We start from the raw sequence: 23,963 nt of genomic DNA on the forward strand, positions 1-23,963 counted from the left end.
CAGTCAACGGGCTTTAACCCGTTTCTTGATAATTGTACCCTGTCATTGACAATTTATGTGTTGCTGAATTCCTAGAATATTGTCTTAATGAAATTAATTTGGTTTCACCAGGCAGTGGAGCTGGTGCATTTGTGGTGAAAACAGTCAGGAGAGGTTTCCATGCTTGAACGAATGTGAGTCAGACGCCGGCAACTGTCACTTAGGTTGGAGGAATCTGGTCTTCTATTTTTTTTTTTATTTTGATAAGCACTCTGACCATGAAAACATCAGTAATCTTATAACCACATCGGGTGATAGAGAAGCTGGTCTGAAAATTAATTAATGGTTAAGATGCAGGGGGGATAAGGAGCTGCAGCTTTGAGGCTGCGCAGATAAATGTAGGGGTCACGTAGCCTAGAGTGACAGTTGTTTCAGTGTTCCCCCGCTTTAGTGATAAGAGGTGAAATACAGCATTACAAACCTGCATTTGCAAGGCACAGATTGAATATACTTTTAAGTAATCACAGTAAAATGACTGGAATAGTAAGGAGATTATTCTTAGTGAGTGTCTCAAGAGACCAATGAAACAAAATAAAAAAAGCTCAATTTGAGCTGGTTGTGAGCCAGGGGAAAAAAAAAACACACAGAAGAACACATTTTGCAAGAAATGTCCTAAAAATAACAAGAAATTACCCTAAAAAATGGTAAGATATTACATTTTTATGAAATTAGTAGAAACTGCCTAAGAAAGGTAGCGGGCGATTGCTTGTAAATCAATATGAATATAACTACAAGAAAATCTGACAGATTCATTGAAAAGGTGGCATGCAATAAGCCATTAATATGCAATAAATCACTGAAAATAGCAAGACGCCAACCATTAATCTGCAAGAGGGGATCTGAAATAGAAAGACTCGAAGTTTGTCCAAACAAAACCTCTACAAACCAGTAAAAAACTCATTTTAAATGACAAAACAGCACACGAGGAACCCTTTTTCCTAGAATAGTTGTATTTTCTTGACAAAACTAGCAGTGTAAAGGTCATCTCCGTGATACAGGCCTCCATAGGCAGACCTATCTTCACGAGAGGGTAAACAAAAGTAGCATAAAACTCCCGCCGCACGCGACGAATTTGTCATTTTTTGCAAAAACAAAGACACGACAGCGCAGCCCGAACCGCACGCTGTGTACCGAGGACGAGCCCGTCCCGAGTGTGGTTCTTTTCTAATGTGATTCCAGCTTTCTAACATGATGTGTGCTCTATAATGGATCATGAACTCCAATGTGGGTGCTGTTGTCCAGCTTGTTTTATAGGGATTTCCACTCTCTCTCTCTCCCTCTGTGTGTGTCTCTGCATCTCTCTCTCATTTGAGTCAAGGCGGGAGTTTACAGGAACAGCAGGCAGGCAGGGCCTTGTCACCGCGCGGAACAACTCTGGAATGTATTGTATGCGTTAGAAAGACAGGACAGCTGGGGGAAAATAGTGCCGCAACTTCCCCAAACACGCTCGCAGACGTCGAAAACGTGTTACGTTTAACATCCCTCGAAATGCTGATTAAAATGAACTAGCAGGAGTCGCTTGGCGTCGAGTACCGGTGAAATGATTTGTCGTTTTGCGCCGTAAAACAAGAGTCACATACAAGAACACACAAGTGAGCCGCGGAGGGATCGTTAAGGTTGCCACTGAGTGCTGCGGCGCTGAAAGCACACACAGTAAATTGAGGCTCCGGCTGGAGGGAAAACCCGGACCGGTGGTGGATTTTTGAGCTGAAATAAAATGAGAAACATACAAGTAGGGCTGTAAAATTGTGTTCCACGTTGTCAAAACTATATCCCATTGTGAAAGTTTGAATGTGGTCACAGTTAACGTGTTTTTTTTTTTCGTTTTAGCCTCTACGCATGAACGGGGTGCGATATAATGAAGGAAACACCTGCTGTGCCGGGGGACCGAGAGTGGAACTGGTCTGACCCCTCTCCGGCCAACTGGGATGCCCCGAGGGTTAGTTCGCAACCATCATACGGCCCACAGTAAAAAATGTACATATTTTGGACCATAATTCACTCTGTTAATTCTGTTAAAACTGCGTCACTGCAAATGTCGCTAACGGAAAGGTAGCTAACATTTTGGAACGTTAGCTAACATTTTGGAACGTTAGCTTAACATTTTGGAATTTTAGCTTGACAGTTTTTTTTTTCATCGATAGAAAATATGAAATATTTTGTCAAAAGGTTGAAATTGTCATTTTTTTTGGATGTTTACTTAGACTGTATTCTTCTCTAATGTAGAAAAGGGAACAGACAATGAAGTGTTCATTCTAGGAACAATTTTTATTAACTATTCATTTGTATTGTAATATTCATAAAAGACAAAAATAGCCTAAAACCACCTGTCACTGCACCCAAATTTCACCCTCAAACAAACCAATGTGTTAATCCTACAACATATTCGTGATAGCTCCGGCTAGTCCTTTAATACTCTACAATAACAAAGTGAACATAAAGTGAATGCTAATATCATAGGTTGATAGTGTTAAAACATTTCTGCCATCATTCAAACAAGTATAGCAGCAGGGATGTCATATTGAAGTTGCTGTGGAAATGGGTTTGGCGTTTATTGGCCGGAAAACTTGACACATTTGAAAAGATGAAGGGAGCCCGATAATTTCGTCTCACAAATCCATCATGATGCCATATATAACGGTGCTTTTGGCATTAAATTGTTTACTAAGGGTGAAATTGCACATATATTATCATCACGACTGTACTGTATATCTGGTAATGCTGACCTTCCTGCATTCTCTAAACTTTACACTAAACACTGTTGTGTCTTTATGAGACAATATGTAGTATCACAATGTTCCCCGAAACCCAACCATTTAGTTTTTTAATTTCTGAGCTTGAGTGACACGCCAGGCAAGGAACCCTGAAATAGCACATATTGATGTCAGAACATCATTTCAAGGTCTGCCCCCTTAAACTGCTTCCTGCAGTCCTGAAAATACTATCCCTGGGTCTGCAGCAACCCGCTGTGGTCGTGGCCTGCAATGAGAATACAGTCAATAACATGCTTTTTTTTTTTAAACCACGTGTTTAATAAGCTGATGTCTATGTGCTATTTCAGGCGCAAATGTGGTATTATATTATTTTTACTCTGTTGTGATACTGTGGCAGACCACTTTCATAAAAACTTAACCTCGTCAAGGATTTTATGGGCAAACAGGAGTATTTGTCATTAATTCTGGCTCCTATAAACAAGTTTATGTGCCTTCCCTGGCAGCTCAGAGAAGGCATAATAAAACCCAAGCCAGATTGGCTAAAGAGCGTATTGAAGGCCGGGTCTGTGTGACCACAGACATGTTTAGATCTCCGGTATCTAGATGGTGGCCCTCATCCTGTGCAATCTCTACAGACTGTCTGCCCTGGAATGCTGCCACTGACACTGATTCTTTCCTGGAACAACAAGGAATTATTTGGAAAGGGTGCCAAAATCAACACAGCGCCTGTCGATTATCCCCCTGCTATTCTGGGTCCTTTGGTTCTGTGTGTTCAGAGCATCAAAGACCCGTCGCAGACGTTGGTCGAAAGAGAAGCAATGCACAGTTGAATCAAACATTCGGGCGCCTATGTGTTTTGTGTCATGTTTCAAAGACTTGTCATTTTTTAGAGAAACAATGGGTAAACAATTGGTAAACATCACCTTTTGACTACAAAGACTTTAATAAATGCGTCCGTTGGAGGTAATGTTGGCTAGATCTCGCAAAGCACAGATATACACGTAAATATTTGAAAACGAATGTCTCACTGCGGTATCACATCAGGACTCAATATCGAATCCTGATAAATAGCTTCACCGCATCTGGACATGCTGTTGCTCTTTGTTATTTGTAAATTCCTGTTGTTGTTTTTTGGCCAATACGATCCAAACGGATTTCGCAATGTCATGAGATTACATCCCAAAGAAATGACGTGAAATTTTTAGCCACTTAGACTAAAGATGACGGAGAAAATTAAGAAACACACTTTTGAAGCTGTCAGTTTGTGTTTCTTCTTCATGATTAATGTGCTTTACGCCATCAGAGCAAGTATGTGTTTCTTGATTGGGAAGAGTATGGCATGATTTTTGCAAACATTTTCAGTAACTGTAGTAACAAAAAAAACAAAAACTTCCTATAGCAAAAAGTGTCCTATCACAGCTAATGAGCGTGTTTTGTAACTGTTTACGCACACGTCAAATAGATGCTGATTACAAACGCCGCTGATTATTCGCTGAACTCACCAAGTACCAGTTACCTTCAGCTTTTCTGTGCGAACGTTATAGTCTGTATTACTGCGTAAATTGCACTGATGTTATGGCCCCAGATGGTTTACCTCCAGTTATCAGTTGTTACACTGATTCGGGATCTGGGGGAAAAGTTGGTCGGGGTGCTGCTGTGTCGCCGCGTGTGGTTGTTATTGGGACTGTCTGCCTCTACCCGGCCTGATAATACTGTCTCTCCGCCTCAGCCTTTTTCTTCACTGTCACGTCTGGTTGACACAAAGTGCTGCCACACGGATAGGGGGTTCACCCCCCACCCACCCCGCCAAAAGCCCAGCTGTCAGTAGTTACATAATAGCGCAGCCTTGTTGGGCTCGCCAGACGGCATTGTGCGGCTGTCACTGAATGTGATTGTGGCTTAGATTAAGCGGCGGGTGAGAAGACACAGTTAAGGGGTCCCTACCTGGTTTCCAACAGAGAGGACAGAACAAACAGAATCAGATGTTTGTGGGGCCCTTTAAAATGGCTCGGTCAGAACCCTATCCTGTCTTTGCACCGTGCATTGTGTTGATGAATGCCGTTTTCTTGCTTGATGTTTTATGGATTGCCCAAGAAAAGACCTCCGGGAATGAGGCTGAGCTGCGCAAACGGCTCATCAAGGAGTGAAATATTCAATCGCATGTTAACCAAAAATTCGATTTAACGACGCGAAATGGTAAGAAAATACCTCCGCTCGCTCACAGACCAAAAGGCGGTGCTTGATTTCTAGGCCATAGCCACAATCAATAACTGTTTATAAAATATCATAATGTCCCGAATTCTTCTAAAAGGGAGCAAAAAAAGCACACTTTGAGTCTCGGCTAAATGGCTCTGCAGCCGCTACAAGGACATGCAAGTGATTCCAGTGAACACGGTTTAATAATAACTGTGTTATTGAGCCTGAAACCATAAAAATCACGCCGTTGGGGCAAAGATGTGGGGGTGTGTGCCAATTTATTGTAGAGGGACCTGATTTCCCCAGGGCTTGTGCTGTTAATTCAGGGTATTATTGCAGTGTTTACCCAAAGAGGGGGGCAGGGGCTGCTTCAATAGGGGTAACAGAAGTCACCCCAGAGTGTGGTCCAATGTATCTATTCAAATTCAACCTGAAATCCAGTAGTAAAGAAACAGGAAAAAGTTTACTGAGTTTTTGGAATCTCACACTAAAATGCATGGATTCAAAAAGAAAAAAACGCTTAATCATACATCCTTTTGATTTTTCCCATTCTGTCAAAAAGTCACGTTGAATGGATTACCACATTTCTTGAGGGTTTATAGTTTTAATCAAACTGATCAGTTCTATGTGTTTGTTGTTGTTTTTTTTAGACAACTTCACTTAGAATTTTATGGCCACACATTTTCTTTCTTTTTTCTTTTTTAAAACAAATAAGGTTGTTTCAGGCACTGATCAATATCTTGGAGATGAAAGAAACTTTTGTAAAACCGCATCCACTATTAAAAGAGAAAAAAAGAATTCACGATACAATCTCGGTCTACTGCTCTGTAAATAGAGCTCAACTAGAAATGTCAAATTCGCCCCAAATCAGGTTTAAAATGTTTCACATCTGAATTGCATATGGCGTCAACCTCAATGCATAGCTGCAGTGTACTCAGCGAAATTTTAGTGTCTTATAGTCCCTTGTCAGTCAGCTCAGTATATCTTATCTTTCTGGATTGGCCACTAAACGTGAAAATACTGAACCAGAGCCATTCAGCCTGCTGATGATTCTTGTCCTTTTAGAAAGGATCCATCACTTCCATCTGCAGGCCAATGGGCTTCACTTAGGCTGCTGGACGCAACTAGCGCTCTCTACTTCCCCCCCTCCTCCTCAGTCTCCATCTCCCTGGCAGTCCAGACCAGCTTTTTCCTCTCGCCTCAGCTTATAACAGAGAGCCAAGCCTTACATTAAATCTGTGTTTCTGCATAACCGGCCTTGTATGTTTTTTTTCTCCCCTGATTCTGCCGGGCCCTTTTCTGTCTCTCTCCTCTTTCTCTTACAGTGGAAATAGCGCAAGCCAAAGCCTCCCAGCGCCTCACTATCAGCACTTTCTACACGACCCCAATTCTTCCAACACAACAGCAAATAAACTGCATTTGAAAAAAAAAAGGGTGGGGGGACTGTATACAGCAGGACTGTGGCTATGGTAACCCCTCCGCCCCCACCCCCTTTTAATGTGTGTTTACGTTACCGAGTTTGACTAACAGATAAAGGCGCACAGGGGGAAGAGCCTGCTTTTTAGAACACATTGTCTTCAGCACCTCCTCTTTTCTTTTTTCTTTTTAAAATTTCCTCTTTTCAAAACGGGCCTCACTGGTTGGCTGAAATCAGCCAGAATGAATGACTTTATGTTTCTCTCTGCACTGTCTTCACGTGTTCAACTGCAAGGACAGAAAATTGCTCTCCTTTGTGGCTGAAATTAAATATTGCTTGCTGTCCCTGACTATGTTCTTAGAGCCATTTTTTATTGTAACAGTCTCGGGGAGGATTGCGTGTGTGGCGCCTGCTGCTATCAAATAAGGAATATCAAAATCTCTGAGAGCGGCATCCGGCCAAATCCTCTCAAAAGCAGGTTTGTAGTAAATACAGCCATTTGAGGTTTACAATTGTGCTTTTTTTTTTTTTTTTTTTTTTTTTTTTTTTTAACGTTTTGTTTTGTTTTCCTCACCTCCCCCTGTGTGGTTGTAAGAAGAAAGTCAATAAAATTAGCAGGACTTCTTCATGTGTACAATGCTGTGAATCCATATGGTAGAGGCTTTTATTCTTAATTTATTTCTTATTGTTGCCCACACGGGACACAAGGACATATTGGATTTTTTTCACTGATACCTGATTAAGTAATTTACATCTCATTTGGCAAATCGCAAATACACATTTTAATTTTAGCTTCTACCATTTTACAGCAGTCAAAGAGTTTAAATATGTTTCCTTTTCAACAAATAATCATTTAGCAGGTGAAACATGACCCGCTCTAAGAATTGCAGGTAACATTTAGCTGCAGATAATCTGTGTCAGTACGTTGTACTGGAAATATTTGCATCTGAAACCAATTTCTACTGATGAAATACCTGCATCCTTGTGTTTTCATGTTCACTATTAACTTGTAGCCTCTTGGAGTTAGTCATTATGAATTAGTTATTAAAACCTTGTTCTGCATGGCCTTATTCTCCATGCACAAAAGGCCAAGAGCCAAGTATTCTCTCAATAAAATCCTAATTACTCCTTCCTGTAAGTAAATAATGATGTCACTGTTTGTAAAACTATATACTGTTCAGGATGTACTTTTTGAAATGTTAGATTATAACTGATTTTCTTCCTAACAAGCTGATCATAAAAAACAGGAATACAAGTGCTAGTGTCTAAATTAAACCTCGTCAACACGCTATGTCTCACATTCTGACTAGAGTCCTTAACTGACTAATTCCTTTCCTGTTTGACTTTCAATAACAATTTGCTGTTTCTTTCAACTTGTTTAATTATGCATGAGCGATTTATTTCTCTTGCGTCAATTCAACTTCAATATTACAGTTTCATCTGTTATGTGGTCATTTCTCTTGGGTTTATATAACTTTGAAGCACTTTCTGACTTGTTGGAGATAAGTGCAACACAAATAAGGTTATTATGAATATCCTTCAGTTGGCTTCTCTTTACTCTTAAGTGTATGCCATAAAAAATTAATTTGTAATGGAGAAGAGTTATGACTGTATCGCTAGCAATTTATAAAAACCCTTACTGACTTCATCAAACTATGATAAGAGGGTTACTGATTAAAAATCTTGGTTAATGGCTTACTCTTTGTGGACTGCGGTCATGCTTCATATTGACCACTCAGGTGCTAAAAATGCTGTTCATATGGATGCTAATTAGCATTTACTTAATGGTGAATATGTGCACACTAATATAAAGTGTGAAAGATTTTTCTTATCCGGCTCCAATCAACAGCAGACGTTGGGGGCTCAGACTGATAGAGAATATGTCTGCAAATTTTTTTCATTAGATGTGCGTTCCCTCATTGATCCTCTTGCCTCACGCTGGGACTGAGAGCCTTTAAATGGATCATTTTCTGTGTGTAATGCTTCTGTAACCTAACGCTAAGTTGTGTTCGGGCCAGTTGTCTAGAGGAAACAAGCCATACTACGGAGACATGTGCCAAACAAAACCCTTGGTTGGCACTATGATGTGGGCATCATGCCTTTGCCAGCCTTCACTCTGTAAGGCCTGTGCCAACCTTTTATAAATGCCCTATTTGGCAAGAGCGGTGCCCAGCAGTGTCTTTTAAGGTTCTGGTTCAAATACCCTCTTCAGATATGAAGCTCGTCCAAATCCTAAATGATCCAAATGACGCGTTCCAAATTGTAAGCTCTCATATCACATTCAGAGGAAACCATGGATTATGTTTTATCAACTCAACTGGCAAAAGATGGAGAAAAACTGGAAAGTCATAGACGTTGCCTCGTTCGACTTCGCTGTCACTATTGTTGTGGATTTTGTCGGTGGGTCTCATAATCCCCCCCTCGCCCCAAACAGGATGCAGGGACGGAGATGGTGGCCACTGGCGTGAACCTCAGTGGTATGGAGGTGTGTCACCTTGAATCGCAGCAAAAGACATCAGTCAGTCCCTCTTTCATCTGCATTTCAATGCAAAGGTTTCACATCACACCCCTACCTCCAACCCCAGAGCTCTATCTCCAACCTGTCCTGGGGTGCCTCGGGCAAATAATCAGCCCTGAAGAACAGCCCCTGCCCTTCTTGCAGGGCCCTATCTCTTGGCCTCCCCATGGAGTCAAGATAAACTTTGTTTTCACAGTTGACTGCAGGTGGTGTAGGCCTCCCGCCCACACATACACACCTCCACCCAGTGCCTTGTAGTGTGTATAGATTACCCTAGAAGGTAATTCCTAAAGAGCCCCCACCCAGGGGATGAGCCAAAGCAAAGGCATAGTTCTCCATTCTGCAGGCAACCTCAACTTCAGTATGGAAACCTTGTTAGGAACAGGTTCCAGCAGAAAGTCAGGAGACCCCCGAGTCAACCCCCCCCCCAGCCTTGTTTCAAATTGAATCATCCATGTTTTGCCTTTGAATTGAGTCCCAAGTCACAGGGAAGGCGGGTCAGGGGCGGGCGGGTTGTATCCTTAGTAGCAACAAGGGCTTCCTCTAAAAATATCAGCTAGTGTCAAGAAAAGAAATAGTGTGATGGACGCAGTCAACAACAACAACAACAAAGAAAGCCAGTGTTGACAAACTAATGTCCATTTTTTTTCTTGAAATGCAATCCCCATTTGCTGCTTTGTTGACAAACGCTGGTGTAGCATTGATTTGTAGTATTTTGAAAGGGGAAAAAAAGATGTTTCCCTTAATTTAACCAGGTGTTCTTATTGCATAGAACTGCTAAGGGTTGATTTTTTTTTTTAATTTTTATTTTTTACTTACTTACTTACTACCTATAGCCACCTACCTACCGCACGAAGGCAGACCACAGGATGTGTGTCCCATCCTCCTTGTAGTTTTCCTCCTTTTGATTTCAGTTGATCCAAATGCTTCAGAAGTGCATGTGGTTGGAACAGCGATTGTCGGACGTACATAAAAGATCTGAATACACTCCTACTTCTAGCTAGTGTTTCGTGGATGTCATTGCGACTTGAAGCATCCAGAACAGTGGAGCTCAGACTGCTGTTCTGAAATATGGGCTGTGACGGGCATCGGAGCACATGGCTACAAGATCACCGAGACCTTGATGTCACAATGCAGAAAGATCAATGGGAATTCTTTTACTTTTCAATCGTGGCCTCCATTGCCCAACTCACATCGAACTCCTTGCGCTAATATATTCGCTTCTTCTGCGCGCCGATTCATTGCTGCCCTTCACAAGTTGAAGTGCTGAGGCTCGAGGCGGCGCAAACATCAGCCCCCACACGAGAGAAAGAGTTCAGGCAAAACAAAAAGTGCATCTGTAAACAAGAGGTTAAAAGAGTGGGAAAAGAAAATGATTCAGCCGCTAAGAGCTGAAATACATCCAATTTCAATATATGAAAAGATAGGTCTCTGGAGAAGCTGAGGGCTCTGCTATTTTTCAGCGCAATGTCTCGAATCAACACACTGATATTACACCCAGAAAATGGTTTCTCCACGCGGTACGCCTTTAGTTTATGCATAGATTGTTTTTCCTGCCAGATATCTAGAGCTGCTAGCCATTCTTTTTTCTTTTTTCATTTTTTTTTCACATCCGTCCGCTCGCATCCAATTCATTTTCCGAACCTGCCACTGTTCATATTGATATATGCTCCGAGGCTGTTGTGTAACAGGCGGCTAAATCACTTCGTCTTCCGCACGTCAATTCCGTCTGTCTCCGTGGCCCGTCCATGCCGTCGTTCATCACGTCTGTGCTGCACTTTGCTGTTTATCCTCAGAACTCAGGCAAGTGCCTCGTCCGCCTCCGCTGATTGCAAAACCAAAGGCTTTTGAATCACTTATTCAAACATGCAAATTTGGTTCAAGAGTGGTTTCATATTCTCAGAGATCGGCCCGGTTTTCCATTGTGGATCGGCTGCATGAGATAAACCTGAACCCCACCCAGAGCGTCAAAATATAACCGAGTATTTATTTTATTTCCTACTCATTAAAACAAAACCAAAAGTTCTGTACGTTCTATGACAAACTAGTGGACGATGAAAGTCAACGTTTAGAATACAGTGATTATTTGCTGCATTTTGCATGTGTACATGGAAAAAAGTACATTTCAGAGGAAATTAAAGATATTATTCTTTGTAAAATGTTCCCATAAAAAATAGCTGTGTTTATTTTATTCTGTTTTATTTGATTTTATTACCAGTCATTTTGCCGTTTAGTGTGTCATTGTGGTGAAATTGTGTCAGTTTATATTACATAAAAAATCCACATTATGGCTCCACACATTTCAAGGCACTCATAAATTACCCTCTCCTCTGTAGATCTAATGTTCAGTCAACACAACACCAATAATTCAATCTTTTTTTAATAACATTTATTTAAATAAGAGTTGCTGGACTGAACAATGTGTGGTTTCTGAAGATTTTTTGTTTTCAATTTCAGGTCAAACCCCACATGTTTTCAGCTCATCAGTGCAATTACTCCCCAGATAAACTCCCTTGGTGGTGAGCAGGAATGCGTGTGCCGCTGTTACTAATAATATTCTCTTATTTCAAGCTTTTTAGCCCTAAAGTCTGGAATTTTGGTAGCAAAGGATGAAGACTGAGTTTTTTCCCTGTCATTTTTCTCACTCTGACCTCCGGTCCACCTGTTTGTTTGCTGAAACCGTGAAAAGATGCTTTGTGCGACTTGTGGGGCCGAGTGTGCGTCTGTCAGACGACAGAGGAGCTTACACACACACACACACACACTGGGCTCGGTGACCCACAGTAGAGAAGCTGCGAGTGCTCCTACCTTCCTCGCCGTGACAAGTTCCATCTCTGAAGAGACTGTGATTCCCCGCACGGTTTCCATTTCATCCCCACTGAAAAAAGGCGTGCTGGGCACTTGTGTGTCCTTGCAGGGTGGACGCCATCATTTTGAGAGCTCTTAACCTTGCTTGGCTTTGTTGAGCTCTGCCGCTTTCCTTTATCGTCTCACTTGAACATGATTTGCTAAAATATATATATATAAAACATTCGTTTAAGAATTCAGTGCCAGTGTGGTCTTGGTGAAGTCAAAGTTGTTGTTTTTTTCAACCCACAAACACACACACACATAGACAAAATGCTCAGAAAATGCCCGCTTGTAAATGATCAATCCCTTTCACACACACACACACACACACACACACACACACACACACACACACACACACACATGTGCGCGCACACACACACACACACACAGATAAAAGTCTAACCTGAATATGTCCTATCAGCTTTGATTTGAACGCTTGTGTTGGGGCACGGAGGTCCCCCCGCAACCCGCCTCCCCCAACATCTATTTTTACCAGACAGAGAACAGAGAGGATTTCACTGCTTGCGAGAGAATAATAGAAAGAGCGAGTGACTGAAGCAGTCGAGGGTGAGCCGTGGCTCGTAAAAACTTTGATCCCGCTTGATCAAATCACTTAAGATACAAAGGCCCGATGATTCGTCTGAAATGTGACCTTATAAGGCGGGAGAAAGATTCCACAACCACTTTGCCCATTGGAGCTTGAATTCAGTGCACATCAGGAGGGAGAGGAGGCCAGAATACACGTATAAAATATGTAAATTCATAATGGAACCCCTGCAGGACTGTTTCCTTTACTGCACTGTTTACTGGGAGGGAGGGAAACAGCAGCGTGCGCGCACTCACACACACACACACACACACACACAAACACACACACAACACACACTCTTGTCTGGGAAAAAGCCGAATGTCCATTGCACTTCACAAAGTGGCACTTCCTTCCTCTACACACTCCAGACTATGTGTTGAACTGCTGCATGGCAACCATCTGGACAGGACCCAACTGTTGTGATTGTGAGGTTGTGTGTGTGTGTGTGTGTGTGTGTGTGTGTGTGTCATCAAAGTGTGTGTGTGGCCAGGCGGACGGCCTCAGTTTGGAATTGCAATTGTGTATTAATGACAGACTCTTGGTGGAGTTACATTTCCTTCGTGTAGAATATTGCCAGGTATGTGTTGAGTGTGGGTGAGTGAGTGAGTATGTGTGTGTGTGCCTGAATTTAGCTCCACTCTTGTTAGGAAATTCCAAGCCACATTACTGGGTTGTCGTGGCGATTTTGTGGCTTCCTTCCCAGACTGGATCCCAAGGGATTCAAATCAAATAGAAACTTCTGAATGATCAGTAACCAATTAACCAGCGCAGTGGCGACACATTTACCTGCAGTAGTTTGGAGAAAGTCACTGCCCCAGACAAAGTCAGGCTTAAGTGAACAAAACCAGAATATTTTGTCTTGATTTAGTTTCATAACAGTTAATAAAAAACATGTCAATTTTCATTTGGCCTTTTCCTTTCAGTATTCCATCTTTCGTGGCAACGATAATGACAAACACAATAATAGATAACAAGCAGAAAACTGGAGTTTACTTGTCCGACTAGTACGGATGTTGATGATCATAATTCCTACAGACAAGCGGGGCAGATCGATCGTATCAAGTCAGCTCCCCATTAATAGAAAAAAAACAACAACTTTTTTTTTGTTCATTTTTTTTATTCATTAATTTTATTATGTTACTTGAAACTGCATGACGAGTTCCATTCCACAGCCCAATTAAATCTCACCACAAGTTTGGTTTTTTTCGTGGCTTTTAATAATTTTTCACTGCCATGGTAGTTCAAAAACAATACCAAATGTCACGAAACAAACACCTGCTTTTGTAGATGCATGGATTTACAGTATATGTGAAGCAGCAGGAGGAGGGCTCTGCAGATACAAAGATGGAGAACAACAACAACATGGGCCTGCTCTCCTTGTGTGTTGCAGCAACACAATAAATAAAAGAACACATCAACAATAGAGTCAAAAGCTGATGCAAGAATAATGATGATGATGGTGATGCTGAAATGTCTTATCTGCTGAAATGTATGAAGATAAGATGACTCTTTTCTAAAATGTGCCGGTCAGATGTCTGAAAGTAACTGCTCCACCATCTTCTTCCTGTGTAGTGAAAAAAAACCGCTACCTGGGGTTTGATGGCAAACAAAAAAAAAGTCCCTCCTCCCAAGACTGTGCCCAACACAGACCAGACCAGTATTTTTGCAAAGAGACATCCCAGGTGAGTTTCCCCCTTTTTAAATTTTGAAGTACCCTTGTTTTCTAGACTTCTCAATAATTCTGTTCACACCAAATAGTTAAAGGTTTTAATTTGGGGTCAACCACCAACCAGGAACAGACTGCATCCTCTACTATATCCTTAATAAAGTGTGACGCATTCTTAAATTGTACTACAAGAAATACACAATACAACAGAAATACAAGAATAATTTTGATTCATTCATGCTTCATTTTGAATGAGATGAAGTAGCCAAACATATATTTGGGGGTCTCTGTCGGCCCTGAGACTTAGAGGTGTGAGCTGGAAGTTGCCCAGAATAGTCGGAGTATGTTAAAGTGTAACTATAGGAGAGTAGTCAAGATTCTCCTAAAACACTTTTCCTTTCGGTGTGCTTCTCCGAAAAACGACATGGATGAAATCTTATATTTAACCGTAAAGTCTGTACAACTTCAAGCCGACGCACTTTCAAGTGCCAAATGCTGAAGAGTGTAGGGTGTAACAATTGAAGCGTAACGTAATCACATTACAATTTCTCTGACTCTAATCATGTCACAATTAATTAAAAATACATGATTACCTGGGTTACAGCCTACAAAACCGTCAAGTCAAAATTCATCATTTGGCTGAGCTCTCACATTATTTTACCAATTTTTATTGATTATTTTGAGTTGGTAAATTTAGTATATGAAGGTAGTTGGTGTGAAGGTGGAGGATTGAGAGAATAGAGTTAGATGGAGAAGGTTGATTCGCTGTGGTGACCCCTGAAGGGAAAAGCCCAAAGCGGGAGAAGAAGATTTTGAGTTGGTGAATTTGTGGTAGCAAGCATAAAATATATCAAGATATATCGGCCTGTCATTTACTTTTAAACATTGTCATGTATTTATAACCGGATAGAAAATTTGATTTTTAAAATATCTTTATGCATTCTTTAATTTTTAAGCAGTTTTCAGCAGCGCCTTCTTTCGCATCTAGCTCTCCTGGACCTCCTGCCAGGTTTTGTGTTGATAAAGCATAAACCAGCGGTTTGTTGTTGTTCCTCTCCATTAGGTGAACGAGTTGTGCTGATTTGATGCCGAGGTAAATTCAAAGGCAAGGAATTACTTTTTTTCAGGCTGCAGTGACAAGAAGTAATCCATTACTTTCTGTAGAAAAACCCTACCAAGTTATGGCTTCCTGCTCTTTAGGGGTTTATGCCGGTGTTAAATAGTCTCTGCGCTTTCTGTATGAACAAACCACTTTCCTTACTTAACTACGTTGCTTGAGAAAAATGTAAAAAATGTCTCCTTTCCTAAAAAAACAAACATTTGCTAGTGGCCTCATTAGGAAATACTTATTGAGGCTCTCCTCCTTTCCGTCACATGAATTCCGTACAGTTTTGTCCACGGCTTTGCACTGCTTCTCTACCCGTTTGTGTCCTTCCCTTCACGTCAGCCCCCTAATATCACTTTAATTGTGACTCAGAGAGAAAAGGGGGCTGCTGGACGGAGTCCAAGCCGCTGCCACGGCGACGGTCGGGGGAAGCCACGGCGTCGGGCTAGAGGTGATGCATCACGGTCATTGAGGGTGGCGCGGTGGGGTATAAGTAAACACTCCTAAATCATCACCCACCCTCCCGTCCTGCTGTCCCCCCCCCCCAGCACACACACAAAACACACCCCCTCGGATGGGATTGAGTCCAGGCGGCGTTCGCGTCGCGCAACAAACTGGAAGAAACTCTCATTTCCATTTCGGTTTGGTGGGTTCTAATCAGACAAGAGTAAGACACTAGACAATACCGTGGTGTGGGAAGTGTGATTGGCTGGTTCTTGTCACTCCCTTTGATTTCATGGTGATTTTCAAAGCACTCAGATGATTTTTTTTACAAGCACTTAAATGAAAGAAGTCCAATGCACGTTCTTTAATGTCCGATAAATATACCATTGAAGAAGCTGTTTTTTTTCTCATCTAATACTTTTTGCCACATCATTTTCCCATATTTTTGCGAACTTTCTAGTCTTATAGTCGCACTCTATTGTCGTTTTGAAGGCCATTACTTGCCCGATATCTTTTTTTTTTTTTTTCAAATCTTCGCCATGCATTACTATTTTTCATTTTTTTACTGAAGTGTTTCCTCTTTTTTCCAAGGTATTTTCACAATTGAATCTGATGGCATAATGACTTTCAGGTGACTTGGATTTCTTGACTCTTATTTACTCGGTAGTTTCCCAGTTAAATGGTATCAGTTAATCAGTCTGTTGATATGCAGGAGTCTGACCCTGTTCTCTGGATATCTCCTCATCACGTGCTGCTGGAAACGACCTTGGGTTGTTATAGACCATCTCATGGCTGGCTCCTGCGCGTTTATTACTGTGTTTCTCTTCATTTACATCTCGGAATATTTATCTATATAGAGAGAGTTTTTTTTTTGGACAAATGTCCTGCGTCTCCGCCCTTTGCTTCTGTAGAAGGCCTTCTGTGAACCAGCCCCTGCATTCCAGGTCATATCGGTTTCAAGAATCATAATGTCTCTATTAATTCTGTGCCGTGGACGTCCTCATGCTTGCTGTTAAGCTTGTCCGGACAGGCAGGCATAGCATTTTAGAGAACACCATATCCTTGTAAAACAAGAATCGCATGAATAAATGCATGACACTCTCGGCTGCACGGGAGGTCTTTAGCATCATGTTGTTGCTCTCACACAGAGATCCAACACACCATATGATCTCGGAGCTTTTAAGTCACTTTGCGACTACACGGGGCCCCGCAGACGGCTGGATAGATAACTTTCAAGGTGAGCGCTCTGGAAAACGCAGCAGTTTGAAGGCACGTCTAAAATAAGAGCCGGCGAACACAGAAAGCAGGGCTGTTTTCAAACATGTGAGGGAGTGGAATAACTACACCCCTCGATAATAAACAGCAACTTTATGCTAAAATGAAGCACCCTGCCCCCTCCTCCCCAGCAGCCTTGTCTCTGCGCTTTCTGCACATACACAAGTGCGCGCACACACACTCGCACACTAATACACACACACACACACACACACACACGCACTCCTCCCTTAGCCTATATAGGCAGACAGCAGATGAGCTGACCCCCTCCACCCTGCATACACTCCTTTATTACACACACAAAAGCCTTTGCTGCTAAAATACATCTGGATATTTTTTAACTGGTTGTTTTCAAGAGAAACTCAAAGTAAAAGAGGGTCTTTTTTCTCCTCTTCTGACAGACTGAGCAATGTGAGCAGAGCCCCGCATTGTAGAGAGAAAGGGCTGAGCAGAGCAGGGAGCTGCCGCTGCTGCTTCCCATCCCCCACATTCACATAGCAAAGTTCTGCTTTTGCAAGCGCCGGTGGTGCGTTCACGGGCCCCTACCGTGACTCGGAGACGGGCGCGCTGTCGCAGAACTCGTGCCACGCCGGTGTGTTTCCACGCTTTTCGCCCCGTGGCCGTTGGTGGATTCGCGCCTATTTGATTTCCCCACTTATTCCATGACTTACACTGAGCGAATAGATCGATGTAATAATCATCACAAACGCGTTGTTGCTGCGAGAATCACATTTCTCCTCCCGTGGGGTGTTATTTTGTAGCCGCGGGAAGTTTTTTCATGATCTAATTGTATTTTCCACACCCGAATCCACGATGTCCCTTCCACTTGAATCATCGTTTATTGCTTCTATCAAAAATGAAGAGACACATTTCCCCTTTTACATCACAGCTGACATTTCAAACCCTCTGCCCTCCGACCCGAAACGCACACCCCACTCGGGGGTGGGGAGGGGGAACACGTGGCGAAAAATCCCCCGACTTTTCTTTCGCAATTAGTCATTTATTCGACGTGTCTCAGAGCGCTTTTATGGGGAATTCCGACGGGCCCTGAAAGCACCACGAAGGCTGCTGCTGCCAGGAGAGCGAGAGGCAAGCAGGCAGGGAACACGAAGAAAGGGGGTGGGGAGGGAGAGGGAGAGGGAGATAGACACATCGGCCGTCTTTTCACATTAATTGTGCAGGGAGACTTTAGTCTCCTCCAAATATCCACCGGTTCTTGTGTCTCTAGTGGCATGAAATTCCACTTTTTAACCGATAACATGTGACGTCGTCTGTTGTGTTGCCTACACACTGCCACTTTTCTTTATGTGTCTCCACTTCCTGTTCTGCGACTGGCTCAGTCCATCCCCCCATTCGTCTTCCTCTTCTACCCTCTCTGTCTCACACGTACACACACACACACATACGCACACACATGCATACGCCACAAACGCTGCACAGTCACACACAGGTTGTAATTTCATGCTTTCCTCTACTTTACTCCGCCGCACTCGCTCATTTGCTGTAGTGACACCAAGCACAGATTGAAACATGTTTGGGGCCCTCCGACCTCTAGGGGCCTCCAAAACCCGCCACCTTTTCTGTTTTCAGTTGGATGACCTCAAGCAAGCCTAATGGCCTGGTAACGTGGAACTTCATCGATTCGGCATATTTCTTCGTCAGTGTTTGTTTGCTACTCTGCCTGTAATTTTCTTGTGATGACTTAGTATTATTATTGAATTATTACATTTTTCGTGTTTCTTTTATAAACGTACAATCAAGGGCATCGGTGAGCTGAGTTTGGCACGGACAATTGAGATGATTTAATGTATAATTTTTCAAAAAATATCTGTGAAATAACCCGTTCTTGTCATGTTTTCATGATGAATATCCAAGCTAATCTTAAATAAATCAAGTTAAATAATCATTGCACATTTATTCAAGTCTTATTCAAGTATTTGCCGTTACCACCCACTCATTTCTCGCTTATTCAAAAGTATTTAAATGATAGAAGCCTGAGTCAACATCGCTGAGGCGGCCTTGAAATAAACCCTTTTTAGGTTCACATTTTCAGAACAGGAGTTCACAATATTCCATTTTGACTTTAAAAAAATACTGTTTAAAAATACAAACAGTATATACTGATATATATACATATCAATTTTCAATGAACTGCTTCTTTATAATGTGACCCAAATTTGAACTTCATCTGATCAATGAATATCCTGATGTTGCATCGTTTCCAGACCTAATTGCAATTACATTTGTGCGCATTGGATAATCTTGAGATCCAACGGTGTTTTTAGATGAGTAATCTCCTATTATAACAAAGTGGAGTGATCATATTTATGCATATTTAACTCAAGCGATGAAAAAATTTAGAGTTGGAAAACGATAAATTAATTGAATTGGTGTTGCAGTAAGATTAAAAAATTAGCAAAAAAAAAAAAGTTGTGAAAAGATAACCGTAAAATGAGAAAAAAGAAGGCTTTTTTTTTTTTCCTTTAACAGTACGTGACTTGGCGCCCAGGGGCCGGCCGCCTTCTTGATCCGCGCCTGGTCCACACATGAAAGCAGTCACTTCCACCCGCCGTCCTGCTGGAACAGAAGACGACATTGTGACCCGGTTTGTTCCACCCCTTTCACTCGCTAATCAGATAAAGTGGATAAATTAATGTTCTAAAGAACACACAGCTCATGTATGAAGCATTTCCTTTGTTATCAGAACATTGGGACGAGTATTGGCAGACTGAGGAGGTGCAGTCTAGCGGAGTGGTTGGTGAAGGGGGCTTTTTAATTGTAAATATAAAATTACTGCAGCCTGAAAGTCTGTGGCATTTCGAAGTAAGACACAAATATCTCATACATAGAGGCCGGTGGCTGTTTTGAATCTACCACCCATCTCTATCGCCGCTGTTGTGGTCAAGGATGAAATTCTGTGGACGTCTTCGTACAGACAGCTTTTGATAATGAATGTGGTGTGGTGTCAACATGATAGTGCCTCAGAAATCCACATTATAGCGCCTATTAGAGATGAACTTTGGAGGTTCTGTTGACAAAATGAATGAAAGACATTCTTACAGATCAGGGGTTCTCACCCACTTCAGGTCATGATCCGAAAATGAAGTCAAGGTGCTGCTTGTGACTCCCGTTCTCCCTCAAAGCAATTACACAAGTAGGCTGTTTATGCCTAGTTTTAGTGCTGACGTTTGCCTTTTTGATCAGAATGACACGGTGATTTTTGGGTGACTTCTTGCTAATTTCAATCATCACTTGGTACTAAATGTCAGGTAACAGCTTTATTATGTTGTCGTTGATTTAATGCAAATTTTAAGGTGATTTTCTGTGGGAATGATCACATTCAGTGTTGTGGTAGGTCGGGTCTCGCAAATTGAATGTCTTCCTTGCAAAAGTTGAGTCTTTTTTATTTCCTGCTTTGGAGCTCATCCAAATATTCATTTTCTTTTCCGCAGACTGTTTACTCTTTATTATTTAGGTGCCTTTTTTTGAGCAATCTACTGTTTGCATTTTGCAGGCAACTTCCTTTCTCATTTCATTTTAAAATGACTTTTTGATCATTTTAGGGGAATTTCGTTATATTTACAAGGGAATTTATTGCAGATACATCATCAACGAGTGATTATTTCAGCACAATTAATAGTAATAATTATAATAAGTTGAGTACTTTTCTATATGAACAGCTATGCTTCAAGCCAACTGTTAAATCACACACAGTTATGGATTAAAAATGTTAAATTCATGTAACATCAGAATCGGAATGACTTCATTGATCCCTCAAAGGGAAATTTATTTTTCTTACGTGATAAGAAAATATAAGTTATGACTATAGAAAATCTTTTAAAATCAGTATGGAAAATAGGTCAAAATCAATCTAGAAAAAGGTCAATATCAATCTAAAAATGATGTAAATCAATCTAAAAATACATTAAAAATCAATATAAAAAATGTTCACATTTAATTCAGGTGACTATGTAGTCAGTAGTCACTTCCATGACCGTTAGCAACACACCGTTAGCCGTTTTAATGCTAACGACCACACTGTTTATGCGTGAGTCTAGTTTTTCTTTTTTGGGGTAGTGGCAAAAGAAAGGAGAAAAAAGCAAGATAGCGTGTCGAGCCACAATAACGGTTCCACTTTAGAGACATAAACAATGTCGCCGTGAGTGGAGTCCGGATCCAGGCTGCCGTGGTGTTCCGTCCCGGGCTTTGGCTCCCCCCCGGCGGCTCGGTAAGATGGCTGTGTCTCGCGGAGCCTCGTGCTGGTTTGGTTGATTTCTAGCTCGCGCTCTCGTTCTGTTACAGAAGCCCCCCTCCAACATATTTATACACACACTCACACACACACACACACACACACCCTCTCCCTCATACACTCACACACACAAACACACTCTTGTGTCGGAGAAATTCACTTCTTTATTGGCTCTGTATTTATATTTTTTTTCCTTGCAAAAAAAAAAAACTTTCCTCCGTCTGATTTAACTTAAAACGGAGTCGCTGTGGATTACCGGATACCGGTCCGGGCGGAATGAACCGGGACAACGGGTACGTTGGTCTAAGTCTCATCGTATTTATATTCAATGGTTATTCGGAGTTTGACTGTGAGTGAGTCGCCTTGCTGAGAGAGAGAGGCAGAGAAAGAGTGGGGGAGAGAGAGAGAGAGGGATATCATGGCCGCTCAGGTCGCCACTCTCAACACTAGCCCGCCATCCGAACTCAAAAAGCCGGACCGGGACCCGCAGGAGGAGTCGGTACCGGGAGAGAAGCAGCATGAAAATAAGGAACCGGGACCTGACGGCGGATCTCCTGGTCAGAAGGAACTGCAGGACGGGACCGATGCTGGAAATGCTGGGGGAGGAGGGGATCCTGACATGAAGAACGGCAACGGGAATTTACCCCGGGTAAATAATAATAGCAGCGGCGGCCAGAATGATTCCGGCGGGCCCGAAGGGAATAACCATCCCGGGATGGGACACCACCACCCGGGCCCCTTTCCTCCACCTCCTTACGGTTACAACCAGCACTACAGCCGGGGCCCTTTTCATCAACATGGCGGACAACAAAGCCCTGGCATGGCAGCTGCAGCGGGGCCGGGCATGATGGACCCTTACCCCCCTAACTCTCACGAACACGGCTACCCCAACCATTACAACAATTACAACCCCTTCCAGAGCAGGACTTCTTATCAGGGTCAAGGATACGGGGCCATGAATTCCCCGCGTAACAACCAGCCTCCGGCGGCTGGGGGGCAGCCAGGCAAGCAACAGCCAGCAGGAGGAACCACCGTTATGGCTGCCTCTTATAATAACCAGAGGTATAACATGGGAAACCAACAACCTACGTCAACGCCAACTTTGAACCAGCTCCTGACATCCCCCAGCTCCGCCCGGAGCTACCCGAACTACCCCCAAGGAGACTACAACAATCAGGAAGGGGCCAACAAGGGACCGGGGGACATGGCTAGCACCCAGTACACTGGGGTTCATCCGGGTTGGCAACAAAGGACCCACCACCCGCCTCCCATGAGTCCCGGCAACACCGGACAGCCTCCCAACAGGAACCAGGTAAACTCCGCTCCCCTCGCCGACACACTTTGGCCAAGTTAGGGCCGCCGGGAGCAGCCCGGCGGACTTGGATGTTGCATTGGACCAGCCATTGTCTATGTAGCTAGAGCTCTAAAATGGCTGCCTCCGCCGCTCTCACCCAGTACCAGCCCCCTGCAACAGGGTTCCGGCGGCGATTCCGCCTACAAACTACTTTCCGAGTTGCGGCTGCTTTTTGCACGTCGGGACAGGGCGAGAGTTTGACCGAGCGAAGCGAGTTTGTCAAGAGAAAGTGTGTGTTGTGTGTGTGTGTGCGTGTGTGCGTGTGTGTGTGTGTGCGCAGGCGGACATAAGGTGCGATCCCCCACCACCTCCAGTGTAGCCTCATTGTAGCCTCCCAAAGTGTGTGAATTCGCTCTCAAATCGGGGGTTGTGTTTGTTTGTTTTTATTATTTTTTTTATCCCCCTTCCCAGAAACTCATTTTTTTCTATTATCCTCGTCGAGTGAATAAGTGACAGCGCGAAAAACGAACATTAGCATAATCATCAGGGGGTGAGAAAGTGTCGAGGCTGCAGCGATGAAGTGTTTCCGTCCCGAGTGTTTACCCGCCTGAGCTTCTCCTCCACGGAGGTTTTCATTCATTGCCACTCGGTCCGAATATGCAGTTTTTTCCCCCTTAAACCACCCCACCCCCTCCTCCCTCCCCCCTCGCTTTGCGGCGCCGTAAACACACAGCCCCCGCCGCTCAGGCGAAGTGCAAAGATTGCCTTTTTTTCCCTTCACTCGCTCTCCGCTTTTGGGATTTTGAATTATGGAGGTAAAAACGGTGCTGTCAGAGCCAGGAGACAGTTGGTCTTAGGTTGACATGCGAGCCGGGATCTGATTGGCTCCCTCATCCCTCCTCTCTCGGCCATTTATAATTGCATCTAATGGAAAGGCTGCAGAAAAAAACAGCCCCCCTCTGCCCGGCTACATGCTCCTCCGCCGTGTCAACAAAACACATTTCTTTTTGTTGTAGTTTTATACATGTCTCTTTTTCACGCACCAACCGTTGAATCTACATAGCTGTCTTTTTTAACACTGCTCTTTCTGCGTGTCTAAAAAATGTTGCAGCAAATACACGCAGCAGCGCTTTTGCCTTAAAATTAACACTTTACTCCTTACTTGTTTCATGTATGCCCGAACCCCTTCTCTCCCCCTATTTTTGATCAAACATTTTGTTCACTTCCTCCCACTGCAGTAATTTGCATGATGACAGCCCTCTTGTGGACCCACCATTGTTTTTTATTTGTATGATGAAAAGCCCTTCATCATCATCCCCATCACTCTTGCTGAGTCACATCACAGGTTTTTTTTATTTCGAGGTGCTGACCTCAGGAATGCCCCCCCAGTTTTAATTTATTTGTATTTTAGAAAAAAAAAACCCTGCCACTGCACCGCTTATTAAGTTGGCTGACTCCGGTACAGCACATAGAGTAGGTGTGGTCACAGAGCCACAATGTACGACTGCGCGTTCGGCTGCTTCCAGATCAGGAGCGGAGCGGTTCCTGTGCGGCCGAGGTTCTTTTTTTGGGGGGGGGGCACGTGAGAGAGTTGGGACCAA

General features: G+C 43.0%; 1 protein-coding gene and 1 long non-coding RNA gene across 2 annotated transcripts in view; both read left to right on the top strand.

The window, feature by feature from the left end:
- The first annotated feature begins 1,699 nt into the window (after window positions 1-1,699).
- LOC147219692 (uncharacterized) lies at window positions 1,700-6,876 on the top strand. Its single transcript, XR_015108020.1, has 3 exons — window positions 1,700-1,771; window positions 1,870-1,978; window positions 6,015-6,876. It is a non-coding gene; the product is annotated as an uncharacterized LOC147219692 (long non-coding RNA).
- Window positions 6,877-21,246: 14,370 nt separating this feature from the next.
- Window positions 21,247-23,963, top strand: part of arid1ab (AT-rich interactive domain 1Ab) — a 54,949-nt gene continuing 52,232 nt past the window's right edge. Inside the window, exon 1 of the mRNA XM_086171637.1 lies at window positions 21,247-22,380. Within this exon, the coding sequence (XP_086027763.1) occupies window positions 21,487-22,380 (894 nt within the window). The 5' untranslated portion in view covers window positions 21,247-21,486. The remainder of the gene's footprint in view (window positions 22,381-23,963) is intronic.

The sequence above is a fragment of the Fistularia commersonii genome, chromosome 24 (assembly GCF_037954325.1).
Source record: "Fistularia commersonii isolate RoL2024-O1a breed Wild chromosome 24, RoL_Fcom_v1.0, whole genome shotgun sequence".
Taxonomy (NCBI): Eukaryota; Metazoa; Chordata; class Actinopteri; order Syngnathiformes; family Fistulariidae; genus Fistularia; species Fistularia commersonii.